This window comes from Typopeltis vanoorti, chromosome 21, assembly GCF_054136105.1.
Source record: "Typopeltis vanoorti isolate ZY-2024b chromosome 21, IOZ_Tvanoo_1.0, whole genome shotgun sequence".
In the NCBI taxonomy this organism is placed as follows: Eukaryota; Metazoa; Arthropoda; class Arachnida; order Uropygi; family Thelyphonidae; genus Typopeltis; species Typopeltis vanoorti.
In genome coordinates, this window is record NC_143569.1 from 84,091,266 (window position 1) to 84,113,158 (window position 21,893).

The 21,893-nt window shown below is 36.1% G+C and overlaps 1 protein-coding gene across 1 annotated transcript in view; it reads right to left on the bottom strand.

The window, feature by feature from the left end:
• The window catches only part of LOC150095067 (carcinine transporter-like), a 229,181-nt gene that overhangs the window by 65,232 nt on the left and 142,056 nt on the right, over nt 1–21,893 (bottom strand). The window contains exons 7-8 of the mRNA XM_090411186.1: nt 14,710–14,732; nt 8,746–8,815 (exon numbers count right to left, since the gene is read on the bottom strand). Coding sequence (XP_090267312.1) covers nt 8,746–8,815; nt 14,710–14,732 — 93 coding nt within the window. The remainder of the gene's footprint in view (nt 1–8,745; nt 8,816–14,709; nt 14,733–21,893) is intronic.

Below are 21,893 nucleotides of genomic sequence, written 5' to 3' on the forward strand. Positions count from 1 at the left end.
TAGTATGTCGAGCGATCTTGAAGTAAAAGGGGATCATCTGTCAAGTGAAAAAGCTAATGCTCTCCGCCTAGAAGTTGCTTATTCACTACTTAAAGCCAAGCTTCCTCCTTCGAACATATCTCCTGAAAAGAAAGCTATACATTCCTTATGAAACAACAGTCACCTCATCATTACCAAAGCTGACAAGGGGAATGCGACAGTAATTATGGACTCTTCAAACTATAGAAGAAACCCCCCCCTTTTACTTCGAGATCGCTCAACATACCAAGAACTTAATTACGATCCAACCAACAGAATTTTCCTTCATCTAAAGATAAACGGCTCAACCTTGTCTCTACCTGGTGTGTATCAAGTTCCTTGTAATTGTAATCTTTCCTACTTTGGACAAACTGGACATTCTATAGAAAAAAGAATTCAAGAGCATCAGTCATCAATTCAACACAAGAAACCTGAGAAATCTGGATTAGCTCAGCATGGATTAGAAACAAGCCACAACATCCTTTGGTCCAAGACTCTCCTCCTACACAGATGTTGCTACAAATTTGAACGTTTATTTAAAGAATGTGTGGAGGCCTTACTTCAACGTCCTAACTTGAATCGTAATGACTGTATATCTATATCAAAAATTTGGGAAAGTTTAATCAGGATAACACATTAATTTTTTTTTTTTTTGTAAATTTCCTATATTAGTCTAATGTTATTTAAGATTATTATATGAATTTCTGAATTAATATCTTTAATTATGACTTTAAAAATGTTTACTCTTCTAATACTTAGCGACTCTTTCTATGTGTGAATGATCAATTGTTCGTATTCCACTTTGTTTTTTAAAACTATTCCTATGTAGCCACTGAAGATATTCAGACCAAAATATTTGGCAAATTAAACATTATTCTTGTGTTAACGTGTATATATTTCTAATCATTATGTCACAAGTATCATTAAAAAATCAAATTATACATCTCTGCAAGGAGATATGCTTTGCATTATGGGCTACCAAGGCAAGTGATGAGAACTTATACTACCTTTGCCATGAGTTGCCCCAGTCCTGAAAGTACTTCAGAAGCAAATTTTGTTTGCTTACACTTGGATAAAGGATAAAACCAAATATATAACTACAGTCATCCCTCGACTTATGTCCGGGTTCCGTTCTATCCGGCAGGACGTAAGTCGAGTCCGACATAAGTCAATACATTAAATCAACAGAGTTATAGAGGTTAGGGACTTAACAGTAATAAGTACATATATTGTCATTTTAATTTTTACACCTTATTATAAAACTGTACTGTGTGTTACTGCCTATATAAAATAGGAGAATAACCATCCAATTATTTGCTGTGGCAAATAATTTTCCTCCATAATAATTTTATCCAATTTTTCCACAAACTCCTTGGCAGCCTTCTTAGCACTTGTAGATTCGCATACATTTTCACATTATGCAGCACAAAACACTGCTTGAATCTCATGAACCAACTGGAAGAAGCATTGCATTCGTAGTCATAATCGGGTTTTGCTTTCTCCTTCATGTTGAAGAGACTTAGTGCCTTAGCAGTTATGGTCATAGTGCTAAGGGGTATGCACTTTTGGTTCAGGTCCTCTATCCATTATGCAAGTAGCTTTTCCATATCACCAATAGAATCTTGTCGTTGCTTTGTTACTATCATCAATTTAATGGAAGAAAATCTTTTCACAGCCTCTACAATTTTATCCTTATTTTTCAAAATGGTCGTCACTGTAGAATAGGCCATGTGTGATCATAGACAATAGAGTCATGTGCGATCATACGAGGTGGTATCAAAAAGTTTCGAGACTAAGTTTGTAACACACCAACAGATGGCAGCACAAGGATACATGCACAGTCACAGGGAGCACCTACCTTCATAAGTCAGTGTGCCAAAAGACATCATCCTGTGTACATTGGGAGCTGTGCAACTGATGCTATTCTGACCACCTGCGTTACCATATCTGCGATTTCATCATGGGCAGCAAGTTAGAACAAAGAGCAAACGTGAAATTCTGCATGAAACTGGGCAAATCTGCCACAGAGATGTTTGACATGATTCGTCAAGTTTACAGCGATGCTGCAATGAGTCGTTCAAGGTGTTATGAGTGGCACATGTGCTTCAAGAGCGGAAGAACATCACTGGAAGATGATGAGAGATCAGGAAGACCTTCAACGAGCTCAACCCCCAAAAATGTCGAAACCAATAGACAACTTGTGCATGAGGATCGTCGGAGAACACTCCACAACATTGCTGCCATTGTCAGTGTGTCATGCGGAACAGTCCAGGCAATCCTCATGTGTGATTTGAACATGTGCCGTGTTGGTGCCAAGTTCGTCCCCAGGCTGCTGATCCAGGAGCAGAAGGAACACTGCATTGAAGTCTGCCAAGAACTCCATCAGCGTGCTATGGATGACTCATCCTTCATGTCGAGGATCATTAGGGGTGACGAAACTTGGGTGTACGGGTACGGCCCTGAGACAAAGCAAGTCTTCACAGTGGAAGAGCCCCATCATCTCCACGATCGAAAAAGGCGAGGCAGGTCTGCAGCTCTACCAAGTGCATGCTCATCGTCTTTTTCGACATTTGCGGCATTGTGCATTGAGAATTCGTCCTCAGGGGTGAGACTGTCAATAGCGAGTTCTACTGCCAGGTTTTAAGGTGTCTGAGAGAGGACATTCGGCAAAAGTGACCAGATCTGTGGCGAGCGAAAAACTGGATGCTCCACGACGACAATGCACCCTGTCACCGAGCTCCCCTCACACGAGTTTCTCACCAGAAACAACATGATCTTACTTCCACACCCACCCTATTGCCAGATTTGGCTCCTGCAGACTTTGCCCTCTTCCCGAAGATGAAGATCCAGCTCAAAGGTCACCGTTTAGACACCACTGCGGAGATCCAGCGCGAATCACAGAAGGTGCTTGACATGCTTCGAAAAGAAGACTTCCAGGACACATTCCAGAAGTGGCAGGAATGCTGGGAGCGCTGTATTGATATGCAAGGGGACTATTTTGAAGGCGATAGTGTGTAAACGTAGATAAATAAAGTAATTTCTCGTAAACAGAGCGAGTCTCGAAACTTTTTGATACCACCTTGTATTGACAGGCTTACCAGCTTCATGTTGCTTTATAATTTGCAACTTCATTTCAAGATCAATTGCTCGCCTCTTTTTCTGTGATTCTTCACTAGGTTTTTTGATTGTGCGTGTAGGAACCATGTTGCACAAAACACTGTGAAATATTTAACGATAAATACACAAATAACCCATTTCTCAAACACAAAATTAACAGAGGAACTGTTGAAGACACATGCCGACTGCTGAGGGAAGTTGCCACTGAAAGCGCTATTGCCACTGTGCATGCTTTACCTTAGGCCTGCTTGCATCTTGTTCAAAAGTATACCAGAAAATGTTATTTATTCCCTTATGGGATCATGGAAGTATCTTTGAAAGGATGTAACTTGAATGGACGTAAGTTGAGGAATGACTGTAGTTTATTTTTGGTTTAAAGTGAGTTTAAGTTCTTCCCAAGAGCTCACTTAAAAACAAAAATAAATTAGATCCTAGATCCCTTTCCTTCCCAGTACAGTTCCTCTGACAGAGTATGCAACCTCCCAGCGATGTATCCCAAACGTGAAGACTACATTTTGCTGCATTAAACTGACACCCCCCCCCCCTTCATATGCCCATCTGTCGAGTTTATTTAAATCCTCTTGCAGGGCTATGACATCTGCACTATTACTAATAACCCTTCCCATTATCTGCAAACAATTGAATATCTCCTGCAATCCACTGACAATGTCATTGATATAAAGGTTAAACAATACAGGTCTGAGCCCTGTGGGGCCCCACTTGTAACCTTCTGCCTCCTTAATATTGCCCCACCATATACAACTCTCTGATACCTACCAGAGAGCCAATCCAGAATCTAGTTCACTAACCTGACATCTAAACCCATGTGCTGCAATATAAATATCAGCTTATCATGTGGTACCCTGTCAAATGCTGTTGTAAAATCCAAAAAAAATGGCAGTGTATGCCTTTTCCTCATGAACTGCTCTTGTAACTTTATTATAAAAGGCAATCATATTACTAAAGCAAGAGCATCCCTTAACAAATCCATGATGACTCTCACATATAAAGTCATCACAGAATATGCCATCAAATCTTATTACATTATTGACATCAAGGTTATTTATTTCCTCACATAGTTCCTGCTCACTCACAATTAAGACATCCTCTCCTATGTCATTTACACTTGAGTTGCTCATGAGTTCACCCTAATGAGGATGAAACATCCTTATAAACTGATCACTGAATACCTCAACTATGTCTTATGCAACAGTTACCATTTTACCATTTTCATCCATTACCATCATCTTACCATAATCATTCTCTCTTCTCGCTACATATCTAAAAAATTCTCTAGGGTTTTTCTTCAGCTGATTTGCTAATTTCTGCTCATACTGCACTTTTGTTGTCCTTATAAACTGTCACTCTGCTGGCTTGTTCTTTATACTCTTCATGTAACTGATTATTACCATTATTCATCTTGTACTGCTTCCAAAGTACACTCTTCTTTTCAGATTTCATGCTTAAGTGTGGAATGTGATGAAACATGATGATTGGATTTGTTAAGCCAATCATCATGTTTGGTGATGGGCTTAACAAACCCAATCTGACAATTAGAGAAGACTTCTGGCATCAATCCACTTCAGTATCTTAGTACTTACCAACTGCTTCAACATCTTACCTACAACTTCAGATATACGGACTGGCCTATAATTGTTAGTCTCAGTCTTATCACAACTGTTGTGAAGCAGAACAATTTAATTTTTTGAAAGTTTATTTTTCACTTGGTTAGACTATAATAAATTTAGTTTAATCCTTTATCCAAGTATGAGCAAACAAAGTTTGCACCTGAAAATATCTTCAGGACTGAGGTAAGGTAGTACAACACCAGGCAACTTGCAGCAAAGGTGGATCAAGCTCTCAACTCCTTGTCTCAGTATCTCCCATAATGCACAGCACGTCTCCTTGTGGACATGTATACTACTATGCATTAAGGGAAGGGCCACTACCCATACCGGTTTCGACCTTTATCGAGGTCTCGTCAGCGGGAGCCAGGCCCAGAGTGGAGATACTAAGGCAGAAGCAATAGGAGAGGTCATCCTTACCTGAAGATATTTTCAGGCGCAAACTTTGTTTGCTCACACTTGGATAAAGGATTAAACTAAATTTATTATAGTCTAACCAAGTGAAAAATAAACTTTCAAACATCTTTCTCTAAATCCAGAGTAATTTAATAATAAGGTGGCACACCGTTTTGCAACTCCTATAGGTAAGGATGACCTCTCCTATTGCTTTTGCCTTAGTATCTCCAATCTGAGCCTGGCTCCCACTGACGAGACCTCAATAAAGGTTGAAACCAGTATGGTTAGTGGCCCATCCCTTAATGCATAGCAGTATACATGTCCATAAGGAGATGTGCTTTGCATTATGGGAGATACTGAGACAAGGAGTTGAGAGCTTGATCCACCTTTGCTACGAGTTGCCTGGTGTTGTACTACCTTACCTCAGTCCTGAAGATTTTTCAGGCACAAACTTTGTTTGCTCACGCTTGGATAAAGGATTAAACTAAATTTATTATAGAACAATTTAACCTTCCTTCCTCTCCTTAAGTGAGTGTGTTTTGGCAAATCAGGCATATCACAGTGACATTAACTTCCTGTATTAATACCTTAAGAAACACAGTGATATATCATCAAGCCCTATCACAACTGTCTTATCACAACTATTGCCTTATTGACATCAAGCTTACTTAATTCCTCACATACTTGATCACTCACCAGTAGCCATCTTCTCCCACATTCTCATGATTATGCTTCTCATGATTTCATACTGATGTGAATGAATTAGTCTGAAAATCGAGATGTAAGCAGAAGAATTCATTATAAAATATTAATTCCAGAAACATTTAAGCTTGATATTTTTATGTAAAATTTTTCACTAAGTTTCATAGCCATTGTCAATACAGTTATAGGAAAACTCAAAAGAGAACAATTTAATTGAAAGCATGTGATAATATATGCAATATTGGCTTTCAGGAGAATAACTCCATCTGCATTAATAGATATTCAAAATTAATTACAATTATGGAATGCATGAGTGGTGAGTATTGGTTAACATAATTTCCCAAAACTGGGAAAGTTTTATTCAGTCATTTTTGTTCAGATTCAGGTTGTGAATGTGTGTTTCACAGCTTTCTTTTCTAGAAAGCTTTTCTTTTTTCTTTCTAGAAAAAAGTAACTTTTGTGTAACACTTTGGTTTTGTTCCACTAAATTCTCTGTTTTGTAGATAAAGTGTGGTTCACTAAACTGGATTTGTTGGGTTTGTTAAGAGAAATGTAGCCCTGATGTTCTTCCAGACAAATTTGTGCAGATCAACCGGTTTGTCCATAATATCATAAGCCACAAGAGCAGGGGATTCTATAAACTCCAGGATAAGATAGAGGAGGATATTTGTCTTTTGGTGAGATAAGAAATGTTTTAAGTTTGTGAACTGGATGGAAAGCAACTTGTACATTATTCTGTCAAAGTAATCTTGCTATTTTTTCAGAAAGTTCCTTAACATATGGAATACAATTCTGGAAATTTCTTCTTGAGGAGGATTAGGATGATGGGCATAATTATTTTTTATTTTTTCAATAGTTTTCACATTAAAATCATTTGTACTGAGAACTGTAAACTGCCATTTGGTTGACAGAGAATGAGAACATCCAGAAAAGGAAGACAATTGTTGTCTTCTACTTCTAGGGTAAATTTGATTCTTGGTTAATTGAATTAATTTTTCTAAGAAATTCATGAAGATCAGACAAAGAGGAGTTCTATACAGCAAACACATCATCAATGTATCTGTACCAAACTGGTGGTTTAGGTAAAAAAAAAGTTCAGAATATGGTGTTCAAAATGTTCCATAAAGTAGTTGGCTAGAATTGGGGGAAAGGGGTGATCCCATAGCTGTTCCCTCGATCTGTTTATATAATTTTTCTGGCAATCTAAAGTCTTTGTAAAGAAAATCAATTGTATCTGTCAGAGGGATATTTGTAAAGAGTAAGACTACATCAAAACTAACAAGAAGATCTGTGGATTGTAATCCTGAAATTTTATTCTTAAAATCTGTTAAGTTTTTTATGAAGGAAGCAGAATTTCCAGTAATTGTAGAGAGAAGATTAGATATATATTTTGATATTTTATACGTAAGTTCACTATGCAGTTCACAACAGGTCTTAATGGCACATCTTCTTTATGCAATTTAGGAAGGCCTAAGACCTACAAACCCTCCTCAAGAAAAAATTTCCAGAATTTGTTTTCCATATGGTAAGGGACTTTCTGGAAAAAAAAAAATTATTATTATTATACGGGCACCTCCATGGAGTCTGAAGACTCATCGTGGGAGACCCAATCTAACCACATAATCTATCATACCTCTCCTTGAACCCATTAACTGACAAAGCACTCACATCTGACTCTGGCAACCAATTCCACTCATTCACAACTCTCCAAGAAAAAAATCTAGTCTTCACACCTTTATTCAACTTCATGGGATGACCCCCTTGTTTTGGTCCCTCTAGCCAAACCTGAAACATTTCCCCCTGCATCTATCCTATAAAATCCTTTAAGCAACTTAAATGTTTCTATCATATCCCCTCTTTTTCTCCTATCAATCAACTCTGCAATCCATACACCAAATCAAAAAATAAATAAACTTGTTTTTTTTATAACATGATTTATTTAACTAATTAAAAATATTTTCTGCTTTGACAGAAATGACAGATAAAACAACTGAAAAGAAGCCAAAATGATAAACAGTTTCTTTAGAAACAAAAATAAAAATCTTAGACTGACTTGCAAAAAGTGTATGCAGAAATAATCACTTTGGCACAAGCAGTTGGTTTGAATGATATTTTTTAAATAAAATATGAATGATGCAAAAATTTGTTTTTTAAATAAAATATAGATGGATATGCTCAAATAAATAAAATTTGTGTTTCTTTTACCAAGATTACTAATTTTCGAAGTTATAGAGACTATCTAATATTTTCCTATATACAGTACATACTGAATGTTTTTTTTTACACAATATTCTTTGGAATGTATATACTGTGTAAAAACAGGATTGCATGTATTAATCTTTCTAAACTAACATTTATTATTATTATTATTATGTGACACCTCCAGGGAGTCCAAAGACTCACTGAGGGAGAGGGTGCCAACAACATTGAATGATTTTCCCCTTCCAACTACTAACCGCACTCAAACTTGCTTAACGTTTTGCATGAGCTATTAGTAGCAGAGGCTCTACCAATTGACCAACCTTTGCTGGCAAAGAAAGAATTAACTTATTTAGAAGCTGTTGTCAGATTGGTATTGGTTGGAATTATAGCTGAAGCAACAACTAAAGCTGTGAGAACACTATATTATGTCTAATAATTGGGTTGTGTATGTTCTTCAGCTAGTTCTTAGGATGAAAAAATTCTGTATCACATCATTTTTACAAACCACTGATGGTACAATCAAAGACCATCAGTTAAAAAACACTGTCTTAATTACATAATAGTATTGTTTTCTTATATACATACATTTGAAGATAATTAAAAAGTATATTTAAAAAATATATACTTTTTTTAAAATATATTTAACAGATAATTAAATTTTTACAGTAAAAAAACTCCAACTCACCAAGCAAAAGCTAAAATTAAAGAGTGCTTTCTCAAGTGAGGGGTACGGAATAAATCTAGAATGCTGGATTCTTGATCAGTCTGTTGATTTTTAATTGTTTCATTCTGTTGACAACAAATATAACATCCATATCATTATCCCATATAATTTTTGTGGCAATAATTAAATGCAAAAAAAAAAAAAATTACATATATTTCAATGAAAGAAAGCAAAATAAAATTAAAAAATGAATCCATACTATAAATACTACATATGATAGTTTCACATTAAAATGGTAAAAAATAAAATAAAATTTAAGTAGAATCATTCATTACATTTCATATCAAGATTTTATGTATATTAAAAATATTTGTATGCTGTACTATTAGCTTAAACAACTTAATAGAAATACAGTAAAAAGCCCAAAGTTCTTAACCAAACACAATGCAATCAGGACTTTCTCTTTAAGACTGCAGTAAATTGTGTATATTCTGATTATAAAATTAACTCCTGTGTTTTGTTTCAATCTTACTCCATTCCAACAAAAAACCATGGTCAAGCTATCTGACTCTAGCATGTAGCAAAAAATTATGTTCTGGTTTATTTCTGGTATACAGGGGAAAGTCAAGTTTCAGCATGCTTACACGTTACAACAAGGTGGTGAATTCACTTGATAAACGAGATGCATATATGGTGGCGTACTTGGATTTTTCAAAGGCCTTTGATAGACTGTCACATGAGAAACTAGTAGCTAAATTGAAACAGACTGGTAAGTTGGATAACAGGTTGGTTGTCAGACAGGTATCAGCAGGTTGTGTATGGAGGAGTGGTGCCTCAAAAGAGGAAGAACACCAGTGGAATGCCACTGGTAATGTTTTAGAATCATTATTGTTTAACTTGTATATTAATAACATTGAGACTGGCTTAACTGGAGATGTGCAGCTGTTTGCGAATGATGCAAAGCTGGGAGGAGCTATGAGAAGTTGAGCAGATGTTATGGCTTTGCAGGAGGTTCAGAATATATAAGCTATCAGTTTAATGTCGCAAAGTGCAAGGTCTTGAAATTTGGTGGATAAGGTTAGGATGCAGAGTATACAATTAATGGAGAAATTCTGAAGGAGGTGGAAGAGATGAGAGATCTTGGAATGATGGTGGACAAAGTCGAAAAGTTTGGAGATCACATTGATAAAATTGTAAGAACATCCCGACAAATTATGGCAATAATGAGGAGGATATTAACATGCAGAAGCAAAGGAGTTATGGTTCCCTTGTATAAGGCTTTGATCAGGCCACATATAGACTACTGTACACAGATTAGGTTGCCTCTTTTTTTTTTTGTGGAGGGATGAGGATGTATTGGAGAGGGTCTAGAGAAGTGTTACTAAGTTAGTGTATGGCTATGGAATGTCAGATACAGGACAGATTGAGGGAATGCAACTTACAGAGCCTTTTGAATAAAAGAGAGGATGAGAGAGGATGTGATTGAGACATATAAGTTGGTGAGGGCTTGTTACCAGATTAATGTGAAGGAGATTTTTCATAGAGTAGAGGGAGAGAAGGGTAGAACTAGAGGCCATCCCTGTAAGCTGTATAAGGAGGGTGTGATCAGAGGAGTGAGAAGTAGGTTCTTTGCATGGAGAGTGATTGGTGAGGGAATGCATTACCAGAAAATGTGGTGAGTGCAGAAACTGTGAATGGATATAAGGGAGAGTTTGATGATCTTTTTGTATGAGAGAATACAGACCTCCCACGATGAGTCCTTTGATTCCATTGGGGTCAGATATTAATAATATATTAGAAATTGTGTTTTTTAATTATGGTGTTATTAAAAAGCTGAATTAATTATTAAATAGTTATTACTACATGTATCATTACTTATGAAAAATGTACCATTTATTAATTACATACAGCATTTTTGACTATATTTACAGTTTACTGTAAAGATTTGACTGTATTAAAAGATGTATTCATTATATGAACTTTTAATAAGTTAAAAATAAGTGTTGGCTTTTAATCTGAACAAAGCATTTATGCAGAGCATATGAAATTCACACTAACATACTTAATATTCATGCCTGAGAATCACAACATTATCATGCTCTCATCAAGTACTGGTACTATCATAGAATCACCATACAAAAAACTCTCTCCTCACTCATCCTCTTTCACTCCTTGTAGTCTACTTTCTATTCACTTACATCTATTCTTTTTTTTTTTTATTTTTATGCTGTATATCGCTTGAAGGTGTTTTTTCAGCTGCTTCATCCTCTGCTCTTCTACTTCTTTTATGTTATTTTATGTTAAGGTGAAAAACATATGAGTAATATTTTTCACCTTTGCTCTCATCCACCACTGTACTTTGATCCACAATCTCACTGATAATCTTATTTTCCTGATTTACACCAGTACCATTCCCTACTCAGATGACATTTTTTACTTACCCCAAATTTCTAACACTCACTTTAAAAACACTTCTGACACATTTTCTCCCCAGTCTTGCTTTCTTCCTATCACTGTATTTCCTATTCAATTTATACTTGGTTACTTCTTTTGGTAGCCTTTCCTCCTCCATTCTTTGTATATGTTTCCTCCAATTCATTTGGTGTTCTTTTATTTTATCATTTATTGCTTGTATTTGTAATTCCTTCCTGATTTTATCATTTCATATTCTATCCATTCTTGTACATCTTTTGACTGCTCTAAGAAATTTCATTCCAGCTGCTTGTATTCTACTTTCATCTTTTGCTCTCTCTCTCTCTCTATCTAACTTTCTGACCCATATAGTATTGCTGGTACTGCCATGACTTTATAAAATTGTAATTGTGTTTCCATCCTTGCTTTACTTTTTGTTATTAATTTTGTAGTACTGCAGATTGCTTGAAAACTGTCTTATTGTCTATATATATACATATATATATGGGGCGAATTCTCCATGCTTGCTGCACAAGCTCATTACTTGAGAAAGAAATAATATTTATTTGTTAATAAATGCATGCATTTATAAGCATTCCATTTAGGCTTTTATTTTTCTAGACAGAAGATGTCTTAAGCTTGCGTGGCAATAATTGAGCTTTGCATTTTCTATCGAAGGCCAATGCTTGCTCGTCTAGTCAAAACTACTTGGCTTGCTCGGTTGTGGGAGCTTCCCAGTCCTCGCTGCAGCACTGTGATTTCATGCACACACATAGCCATTTCCACTTCCTTCACATCGTCTTAAACACAGGCCATATGCAGTCAAAGTAGCTCTAGCCAGTGAGCTTCAGCCAGCATTTACAAGTGTGCATGTTGCTTGGGAAAATTAAGTTACAACCAAACAAATTCTACTCTACAAAAACTGTAAGGTAGAATTTGTATTCAAGTAGCTAAATTGAAAAAGATAGAATATCATTTGTAAAATAAATGTTGTATTTGTATGATTAAATGTACATAAAATTTTTAATTATACAGTTTTAAAGGTCAGTAATTCATTATTCCTAATCAGACTTTAATGACACCTCTCACTTCCTGAATGATAACAAGAGCAAGCGTGAATTTCAAGACCAGCATTCGCCCCTGATATATATTATCATTCATATTTACTTGGTAGATAATGTTATAAAAAATTAGTTTGAATGACTATATACCGAGAATGAAAAAGAAAAGGTTTAATGTTAAGGTACTATTAGTTTCGTCAAATAAATCAACTTCTTCAGGTAACACAGGGAAAGAATTATATAAAATAACAGAGACATGATAAAATTACATCAACAGATCTAGTATAAAACACAATAGTACATTTTAAAACAGGTATGCGTGCTGGAGTTCCAATTGAAGCTGACTACGTGCGTGAGCTGTCACGAGTGCGCCAATACTGGACAGTGGCAATGTGTGCATCAGAAAGATTGTAGTTAAGGCTGTTGTTAATGGGATGAATTGAGCAATATTTCCATAGATTCGATAATTTTTCTTTTGAGTTCATCATAACGCACATGGATATTAGAAGTTTGCAGCCAGTCTACAAGGTGTTGGCGACCTTCATCCGAGTTGATAGAGAAGAGAACGTGGCTAGAGAGAGCGCTGGCCCTGGTCCTATTGTACGATATGCCTCTTTGGTGTCTTCCATACGTAAAAGGATGGATTTAGCTGTCTGGCCGTAATATGGTTTGCCACATTCACACAAAATTCTTAAGAAATTCAACATTAGAACTTGCTTCACTACATTTCCAAAACTTTGCTCTATACTAAGTAGAAACATCTTCCTATTCAGTATGCAGGAGTCTACAAGATTTTGTGTGAATGTGGCAAACCATATTATGGCCAGACAGCTAGCTAAATCCATCCTTTTCATATGGAAGAACACCAAAGAGAGATATCCTACATTAGGACCAGGGCCAGTGCTCTCTAGCCATGTTCTCATCTCTATCAATTCGGATGAAGGCACCAACATCTTGTAGACTGGCCGCAAACTTCTAATATCCATGTGTGTTATGATGAACTCGAAAGAAAGATTATCGAATCTAGAGAAATATTGCTCGATTCATCACATTAACAACAGCCTTAGCTACAATCTTTCTGATGTACACATTGCCACTGTCCAGTATTGGCGCACTTGTGAGAGCTCACGCACGTAGTCAACTTCAATTGGAACTCAAGCATGCATTCCTGTTTTAAAATGTACTTTGTGTTTTATACTAGATCTGTTGATGTAATTTTATCATGTCTCTGTTATTTTATATAATTCTTTGCCTGTGATACCTGAAGAAGTTGATTTATTCAACGAAACTAGTAGTATCTTAACATTAAACATTTTCTTTTCATTCTTGGTATACAGTCATTTAAAGTAATTTTATAAATATATATATATATATATATATATATATATATATATATATTTTAAAAACACAGATTTAATGACTAAAAACCGAGATAACTTATAAAGATTTTAATAAGGATAATACGACTAGTTTCGGCTTATAACAGCCTTCCTCAGGTATTCTTAAAGGGAAAGAATAATAATAAAACTGAAGTATCTAAACAAACTGGAAATTACAGGTAAAAATTCCACACATAACTGATACATAAAAAACGTTGTACTTTTTCAAGTTGTTCTAACAGGTGTGCCATTGTCAATAAACAATGGCACACCTGTTAGAACAACTTGAAAAAGTACAACGTTTTTTATGTATCAGTTATGTGTGGAATTTTTACCTGTAATTTCCAGTTTGTTTAGATACTTCAGTGTTTATTATTATTCTTTCCCTTTAAGAATACCTGAGGAAGGCTGTTATAAGCCGAAACTAGTCGTATTATCCTTATTAAAATCTTTATAAGTTATCTCGGTTTTTAGTCATTAAATCTATGTTTTTAAAATGTATCACAACAACCGAGTAAAAGCCGATTATCACACACACACACACACAAACACACACACACATATATATATATATATTTAAAATACGAGGGTGGTCTGAAAAGTGCTTGGCCTAACAATGAAAAAACGTATTTATAATTTCAAAATTATTTTTATTTGTCAACATAATCTCGCTTAAGACTAATACATTTATTCCAGTGATGCTCCAGTGCCATTATCCCATCCTTGTCATAGTTTTCAGTAATATCTGCAAAATACCCCTCTACAGTTGCAATCACCTCTTGATTCGAAGAAAAACGCTGACCAGCGAGGAAGGGTTTTAGTTTTGGGAAGAGATAGAAGTCAAAGGGAGCCAAATCTGGGGAATAGGATGGATGTTCCAACAATTCATAGTGCAGTTCCCTTAATTTTCCCATTATCAAAACACTGTTGTGGGCAGGTGCATCGTCCTGATGAAAGATGATTTTTTTCTTCTGCAAATTGGGTCTTTTCTCATGAATTTTTTCTTCTAGTCTGGTTAAAAGATCTGAATAATATTTCCCAGTTAATGTTTTACCCTTTTCAAGATAATAAATAAGCAAAATGCCTTTAGCATCCCAAAATGCCGATGCCATGACCTTTCCTGCTGATGGAACTGACTTTGGCGTCTTCTTTGGCGCTGAACAACCAGCTTCTGTCCAGCTGTTTTGGCTGCTGTTTGGATTCTGGTGTGTAATTGTGAATCCAAGTCTCATCCATAGTAGTAAATCGACACACAAAATCAGTTGTATTATTGTTAAAACATTCCAAGCACTGTTCAGAGATTTTCATGAGAGTGCATTTTTGATCTGAACAAGCGAACAAGCGTGGCACCCATCTTGTGCAAAGCTTTTTCATATGCAATTCTTCATGCAAAATATATCCTACACATTCTTTTGAAATGCCTATAGTCTCAGCAATTTCATGCACCAATGATCAATGATTTCTGGTGTTGTTACACTTTTTGAATGTTTTTCACGTGGATCATCTTCAAGGCTGGTATGACTAAGTTTAAACTCGGCAGCCCATTTCTTAATTGTCAAAAATGAAGGAGAAGAGTGCCCATAAACTTTTATGAATTTCTTTTGCTGTTAAACCTTCTTTTACAAAGAATTTTATGACTGCACGATACTTAATTTTATCCATTTCAAGGGATACAGACAACACTTTCACTTCAGACAGCTGTATGAAACAAACTACTTGATAGAATGACTTGCAATTTCACATTTTTTCTTATGATAGATGTACCAACTTAGAAAAAAAAATCTTGCCGATAATATTGCCATCTATGGTCGAGGGCCGAGAACTTTTCAGACTCTTGTCTGAAAAGCTTTCGGCCCTCGTATATATATGTTACCTATATTAAATGTAATGGCATATCCTAAAAATTGAAAATGTGTTACTTGTTTTGGTTTTCAATTTCCATTTTTGTTCATATGGGATATTTACTCCATGATGCCATAGTTTTAGTTTTCTTTAATGAGATTCACAAATTATATTCATGATGCTGTAGATGGTGAATGGATCTCTGTAGATCATATTCTGATTTTTATATAATTACTTAATCATCTACAAAAAGTATTGTGTTTACTGTTGTATGTTGATTGATGTTTATTCCTGGGTTTACTACAGGTGTCCACTTCCTTATTAGATGATATATATATATATATATTAAATATGGTAGGAGAAAGGCGACATGCTTGTCAACCTCCCTGATTAGTTTCTATTTCTTCTACGTATTCACTGATATTTATGATTGCAGTTGTGGTGTTATATAGGCTCTTTTGCATTTAATAACTGTTTTGGATAGACTCAGACTTTATTATATTCCATAATTTTTTTTCTGAAGCACCTTAAAAAAATCTGTACTTTATTTTCTCATAGGCAATAACACTGAAGATAAAAACTTAAATATAAATTTTGATAAACCAATAATAAAGTTATCCTGTCCTGTCAGGTGTCTTCTCCCTCCAGGAGATTGACTACCATGTGTCTCCACCATGTCCTATTTTGTGCCTCCCTGCTGCATTCCTCATATGAGAGATAGGTCCAGTCGTCTATATTTTTCATCCAGTCTTTGTCTTTCTCTCCTCTTTCTCTCAACAGTCCTTCCAGATAGGCAGTTATGTCTCAGAATATGTCCGAAATAGCTGACTTTTTTCTCCTTTCAATTTCTCTTATCAAGCTCCTATTTATGCCTACCACCTCTAGTACTCTTCATTTGTCTTTCCATGATATCCTCATAATTCTTCGCAGCATCCACATTTCAAAGGCTTCCAGTTTTTTCACATTCAGATTGGAGAGCATCCATGTCTCTACTCTGTATAATAATGTAACATTTGGAGATTCTTAGTCTTCTTTTCAGATTTAATTCTCTAGACGTCAGTAGATTTTTCATCTTGTTGAAAGTTGACCTTGCAATTTCAATCCTTTTTCTAATTTCATCTTCTGTCCTGCCATTCTCTGTGATCAAGTGTCAGTTTGCACCTGTATATGTATGTTTGCACCTGTTCTAATTTATTTCCTTTTATATTGATGCATATTTTTGGTATTTCCTTTTCTCTTGAAATTACCATGATTTTTGTCTTTTTAAAGTTAAAACTGAGGCCATAATGTTCACTGTACTTGAGGGTTTCATCTATGAGTCTTGAGGTCATATTTGTTTTCAGCTAGAAGAACCGTGTCATCTGTATATCTTGGGTTATTTCTCTACCCCCCCCCCCTACAGTGATTCCTTTCAACTTACTAATTTTATTAAATATTTCTTCTGTGTACAGGTTAAAGAGAATCGAAGACAAGACACAGCCTTGTCAGACATAACCTCAATGTCAATACATCTGTGGGATTGGATGGTATACCAGCTCGTGTTGTACGAGAAGCAGCTAATGAATTGTCAGTGCCCTTGACCATTTTGTTTAATTTGAGTCTCGGGTCTGGGTTGGTCCCGAGCGGGTGGAAAGAAGGGAAAATAGCTCCACTGCATAAAGGTGGTTCCAAGACTGCTGTTGTAAATTACCGACCGATTAGCATATCAGGAATCATTGTCAAGGTCTTAGAGAAATTAGTCAAGAAAAGAATACAGGATTGGATAGATGAAAATGGGATATTGTATGGGGGACAACATGGTTTTGTGAAGGGTAGATCATGCCTCAGTAACTTGCTCACGTTTTATAACACAGTGACGGCTGAACTGGATAGGGGTAATGGGTTTGCAGTGATACTACTGGACCTTGCCAAGGCCTTTGATAGGATACCACATGGAACCCTAATCAGTAAACTGGAGCAGATGGGTATAGATATAGGGTTGGTGAGATGGATAAGAGGGTGGTTGAAGGAGAGATATCAAAGAGTGGTTTATTCAGGAGTGGAGTCTAAAAGACGTCTTGTGACTAGTGGAGTACCGCAGGGCTCTGTTCTTGGACCACTGCTTTTCAATTTGTTCATCAATGATATTGGAAAGGATCTGAGAGGAAGTGTTCACTTGTTTGCTGATGATGCAAAGTTGGGTAGAGCAATTGTGAGTGCACAAGATGTCAAAATTTTACAGGATGATTTGGATAGTTTGGAGGACTGGGCTAAGAAAAATGGATGTCAATTTAATGTGGCAAAGTGTAAGGTTATGCACTTTGGGGTGAAAAGAATAGCAGCAGTATATCGCATTGGTGGAATCATACTCCAGGAGATTGATGAGGCCAAGGATTTGGGAGTGTTGGTGGATAGGGAGTTGAAGTTTAGGGGGCACATTGCAAAAGTAACTAAAACAGCTCACCAAATCACTTGGCTTCTGAAAAATACTTTAACATGCAGAGATGAACAAGTTGTTGTTCCTCTGTATCGAGCCTTGATAAGACCCCATCTGGACTTCTGTGCCCAGCTATGAGCACCAGGGTTTCTTCGTGATGGGGAGGAAGTGGAGAGGGTCCAGAGACGAGTGACCAAGATGATAGCAGGTCTGTGGAATGAACCTTATGAGAATAGGTTGAAGATTTGTGGGTTGTAGAAATTGGACGATAGGCGAAGGAGGGGTGATATGATTGAGACATTCAAATTACTGAAGGGTTTTTATAGGATTGATCCAGAAGATATTTTTGAAAATATGACTGGTGGTGGGAGGACTAGGGGCCATGCATGGAAGCTGGGCAAGAGCGTGGTTGACAAGGGTGTTAGAGCTAGGTTCTTTATTTGGAGAGTGGTGAATGAGTGGAATAAGCTTCCAGAGTCTGTTGTGGGTGCTACGACCGTGAATGAGTTCAAGGCAAGGTATGATAGATACTGTGTGAATGTTGAATAGTTGTTCTTGACATGATGTTGGGCCTCCCTCGATGAGTCTGTCGACTCCTTGGAGTTTCCCGGAACAACAACAATAATAATAATAATAATAATAATAATAATTGTCTCGCACATTTCTGAACTGGAATTCTTTTGAGGTCTTTCTATTTATTCTCAAAGATGCAGTCTGTTCCCAGTAAAGATTAGTTATTAGCCTAACGTCTTTTCCATCCATGCCTATTTTTGAAAGGATTTCAATTAATTGCTCATGTTGAACATTGTCGAATGTCTTTTTGTAATCTACGAAGCAGAGGTACACATCTTTTTGTTTTTCTAGATATCTTTCTATGATGGTTCTGCCGTTCAAAATACCTTTTCTTGTACATACATTTTCCTTGAAGCCACTTTGTATATTATTTAATTCTATGTTTAATTTTCTTTTATTTCTTTGAAGAATAACATACAGGAGGACTTTTAATACTTGACTGATGAAGCTAATTGTCTTGAACTCTTCACATCTTGTAGCTTTTGTTTTTTGGGAATTGGAATGAAAATTGAGTGATTAATATCTTTGGGTAGAAATCCAGTCTCATATATCTTATTGCATAATTTTGTTAGAAATTTCAGTCCTTCATTGAGAGCCTTCAACCATTCTGTCAAGATATTATCTATTCCTGCAGCTTTATGTGGTTTTAGTTTTCTGACAGCATTTTCAACTTCGCAAAGTAAAATGGGTGGTCCTTCTAAATCAGTCTAATATTATTTCTTTGTTGTTCATATAATTTCCTTATGTATTCAATCCATCTTTCCATGATTTCTTTTTTAACCATTAGAATATGGTCTCTTGAGTCTCTAATGACACTTGTGTGATTTACTGTATTTGTCCTGCTTGTCATTTCTCTGATCTTTTCATACATTTCTCTGCTTCTGTGTTTTCTATCAAGATTTTCTATGTCTGTACATTTATTCTTAATCCATTCCTCTTTGGCTTTCCTGCATTCTTTTTTTATTTCTTTATTCATGCTTTTATATTCCTTGTAATGAATGATGATTTATATTAACTTTTTTTCTTTGTTCCATCAACTTTAATATTTTTTCATTTATCCAAAATTTATTCCTTTTCATTTTTAATTGTGGGAATGTATTTTTGGCTGCTTCGTTGATGCTATTCTTGAATGTTTGCCAGTTCATGTTAATTTCATCAATTGGTGTTCTATTTTCTGTGTGAGTTGTGGTGTCAGACTTGGTAAGGGATTTTATGAATTCTTTTATAAAGCAGTCTTTAACTTCTTGGTCGTTAAGTGAGTCTGAATTATAAGTTTCTCTTATGAATGACTGGCTTAGTATCTTAAGTTTTATTTTGATTTTTACAATCACTAGGTTGTGGTCAGATCCTATGTCGGCTCCAGGACATGTTTTTGTTTGTGTTATTGCATTTTGGAATCTTTTGCTTATTATTATATAGTCAATTTGGTTTCCAAAGATGTCCCCAGGGCTTTTCCATGTATATAGTCTTCTGGGAGGATGTTTAAATAGTGTGTTGGCAATTATTAAGTCATTGGTTTCATAGAATTGAATTAATCTTTCCCCTCTCTAAATGGCCTCGCCTACTCCCCATATACGATAATAAAAAGGTGTTAGCTGATTTTTTTTTTTTTTTTTTTTGGTTTTCCATGCAAAATGGATTTTTTCTCAGCCCACTTTTGCATTTAGGTTGCCCATCATTATAATAATATCATCTGACTTAGCACTAGAGATTGCAGTTTGGATGTTTTCATAAAATTGTTCCAACTCTTCATCTGGTGGTCTTTGGTTGGTGCATATGCTTGGATAATATACAAGTTGAATGGTTGCACAGTTATTTGGGCTGTTATGATTCTGTCATTTATGGGCCAATATCCATGTAGAGATTTTGCAATTCTATTACTTAGAATAAGCGCTACTCCGTTAAGGTGTAAGTCACTGCCAGAGTAGATTAGAGTGTGATTTTTTCTTCTTATTATTATTCCTGTATCTGTCCACCTAACTTCATGGATACCTGCAATATTAGCCTTCATCACTTCTAATTCCTGGATTAAATTGTCTAATTTGCCCACCTCATTGAGTGTTCTGATGTTCCATGTTACTATTTTTAAGAGATTGCTCCTGGTTTTCAGACAAGGGACATCTAAGAATATTCTCCCCGGAGGGTTTGGGATATCATCTTCATACACTACCTTAGTAGTTCTTGTCTTACAATTCCCAGGTTCGTGACAGCATGATGTGCAACACATCGAGGGCACACTCCTGACATCTAAGGGACTTGTGGCCAGCCATCGTGGAAGAGATTGGAACCTCACCACATATTTATCCATTGTCAACCATGAAACACACCATGTTACAATACGAAGTTAGAGATGTGGTTGAGACCCCTGCAACCATCAGCTCTTATAGCTACAGGGAAGAAGAATATAAGAGCTGATGGTTGCAGGGGTCTCAACCACATCTCTAACTTCGTATTGTAACATGGTGTGTTTCATGGTTGACAACGGATAAATATGTGGTGAGGTTCCAATCTCTTCCACGATGGTTGGCCACAAGTTCCTTAGATGTCAGGAGTGTGCCCTCGATGTGTTGCACATCATGCTGTCATGCCCTTGATCAGTCAATGTTGATTCTTCTGCCATCTTGGCCATTCCAGACTTTGTGCACATAAAGGTTGACATTCCCTATTTACAGCATTCTATATTGCTGATACCCTGATGATATATAATAAAGTTATAATGAGTTATTTTACAAAATCCAGTGTTTAAAAAAAAATGCAGAATACAAGGACAATGAAAGAGGTATTCCAATGACTCCTCTTGTGGTTTTTGACTTGGAACAGAAATAAATGACTGGGGGGGGGATAATCATCATTCATTACAAGGATAATAGAATGAAAAGAATAACATGTTATACTCCTCCTTAATATGAATGAGCAATAAGGAATACTACTTAGGCAAACTATTGTAGCAAGATAGTGAGTTGAATAACAGTAGCCAGTCCAGTTACATTATCTGGCTTGGCTGGACATAAAGTACTGTCAGTATCAAAGAACAATTAAATGAAACTTCAAGACTTTACAAGGTAATTTTAATGCAAATAATGCTAGAATACAAATGTAAAACTTACATTTTTCTACAATTTTTTAATGATTCATTATTATTATTATTATTAATATCCAACCTCCATGGAGTCAGAGACTCATCGTGGGAAGTACTCACTATTGCACACAATGCTCATTCAACTGTGCCTTAAAATGATTCAATTCACAATAAATTCAGGCAATGCATCCCACTCACCAACCACTCTCTATGCAAAGAACCTACTTCTCACTCCTCTTTATACAGTTTCCAGTGATGGCCTCTTGTTCTACCCTCCCCTCCTCTCATTCTATGAAAAAACTCTTCCATGTCAATCTTATAACAACCCCTGACTAGCTTATATGTCTCCATCAACCCCCCCCCCCCCTCTTCCTTCGATTCATGAGGATTTGCAATCTGTCCTCATA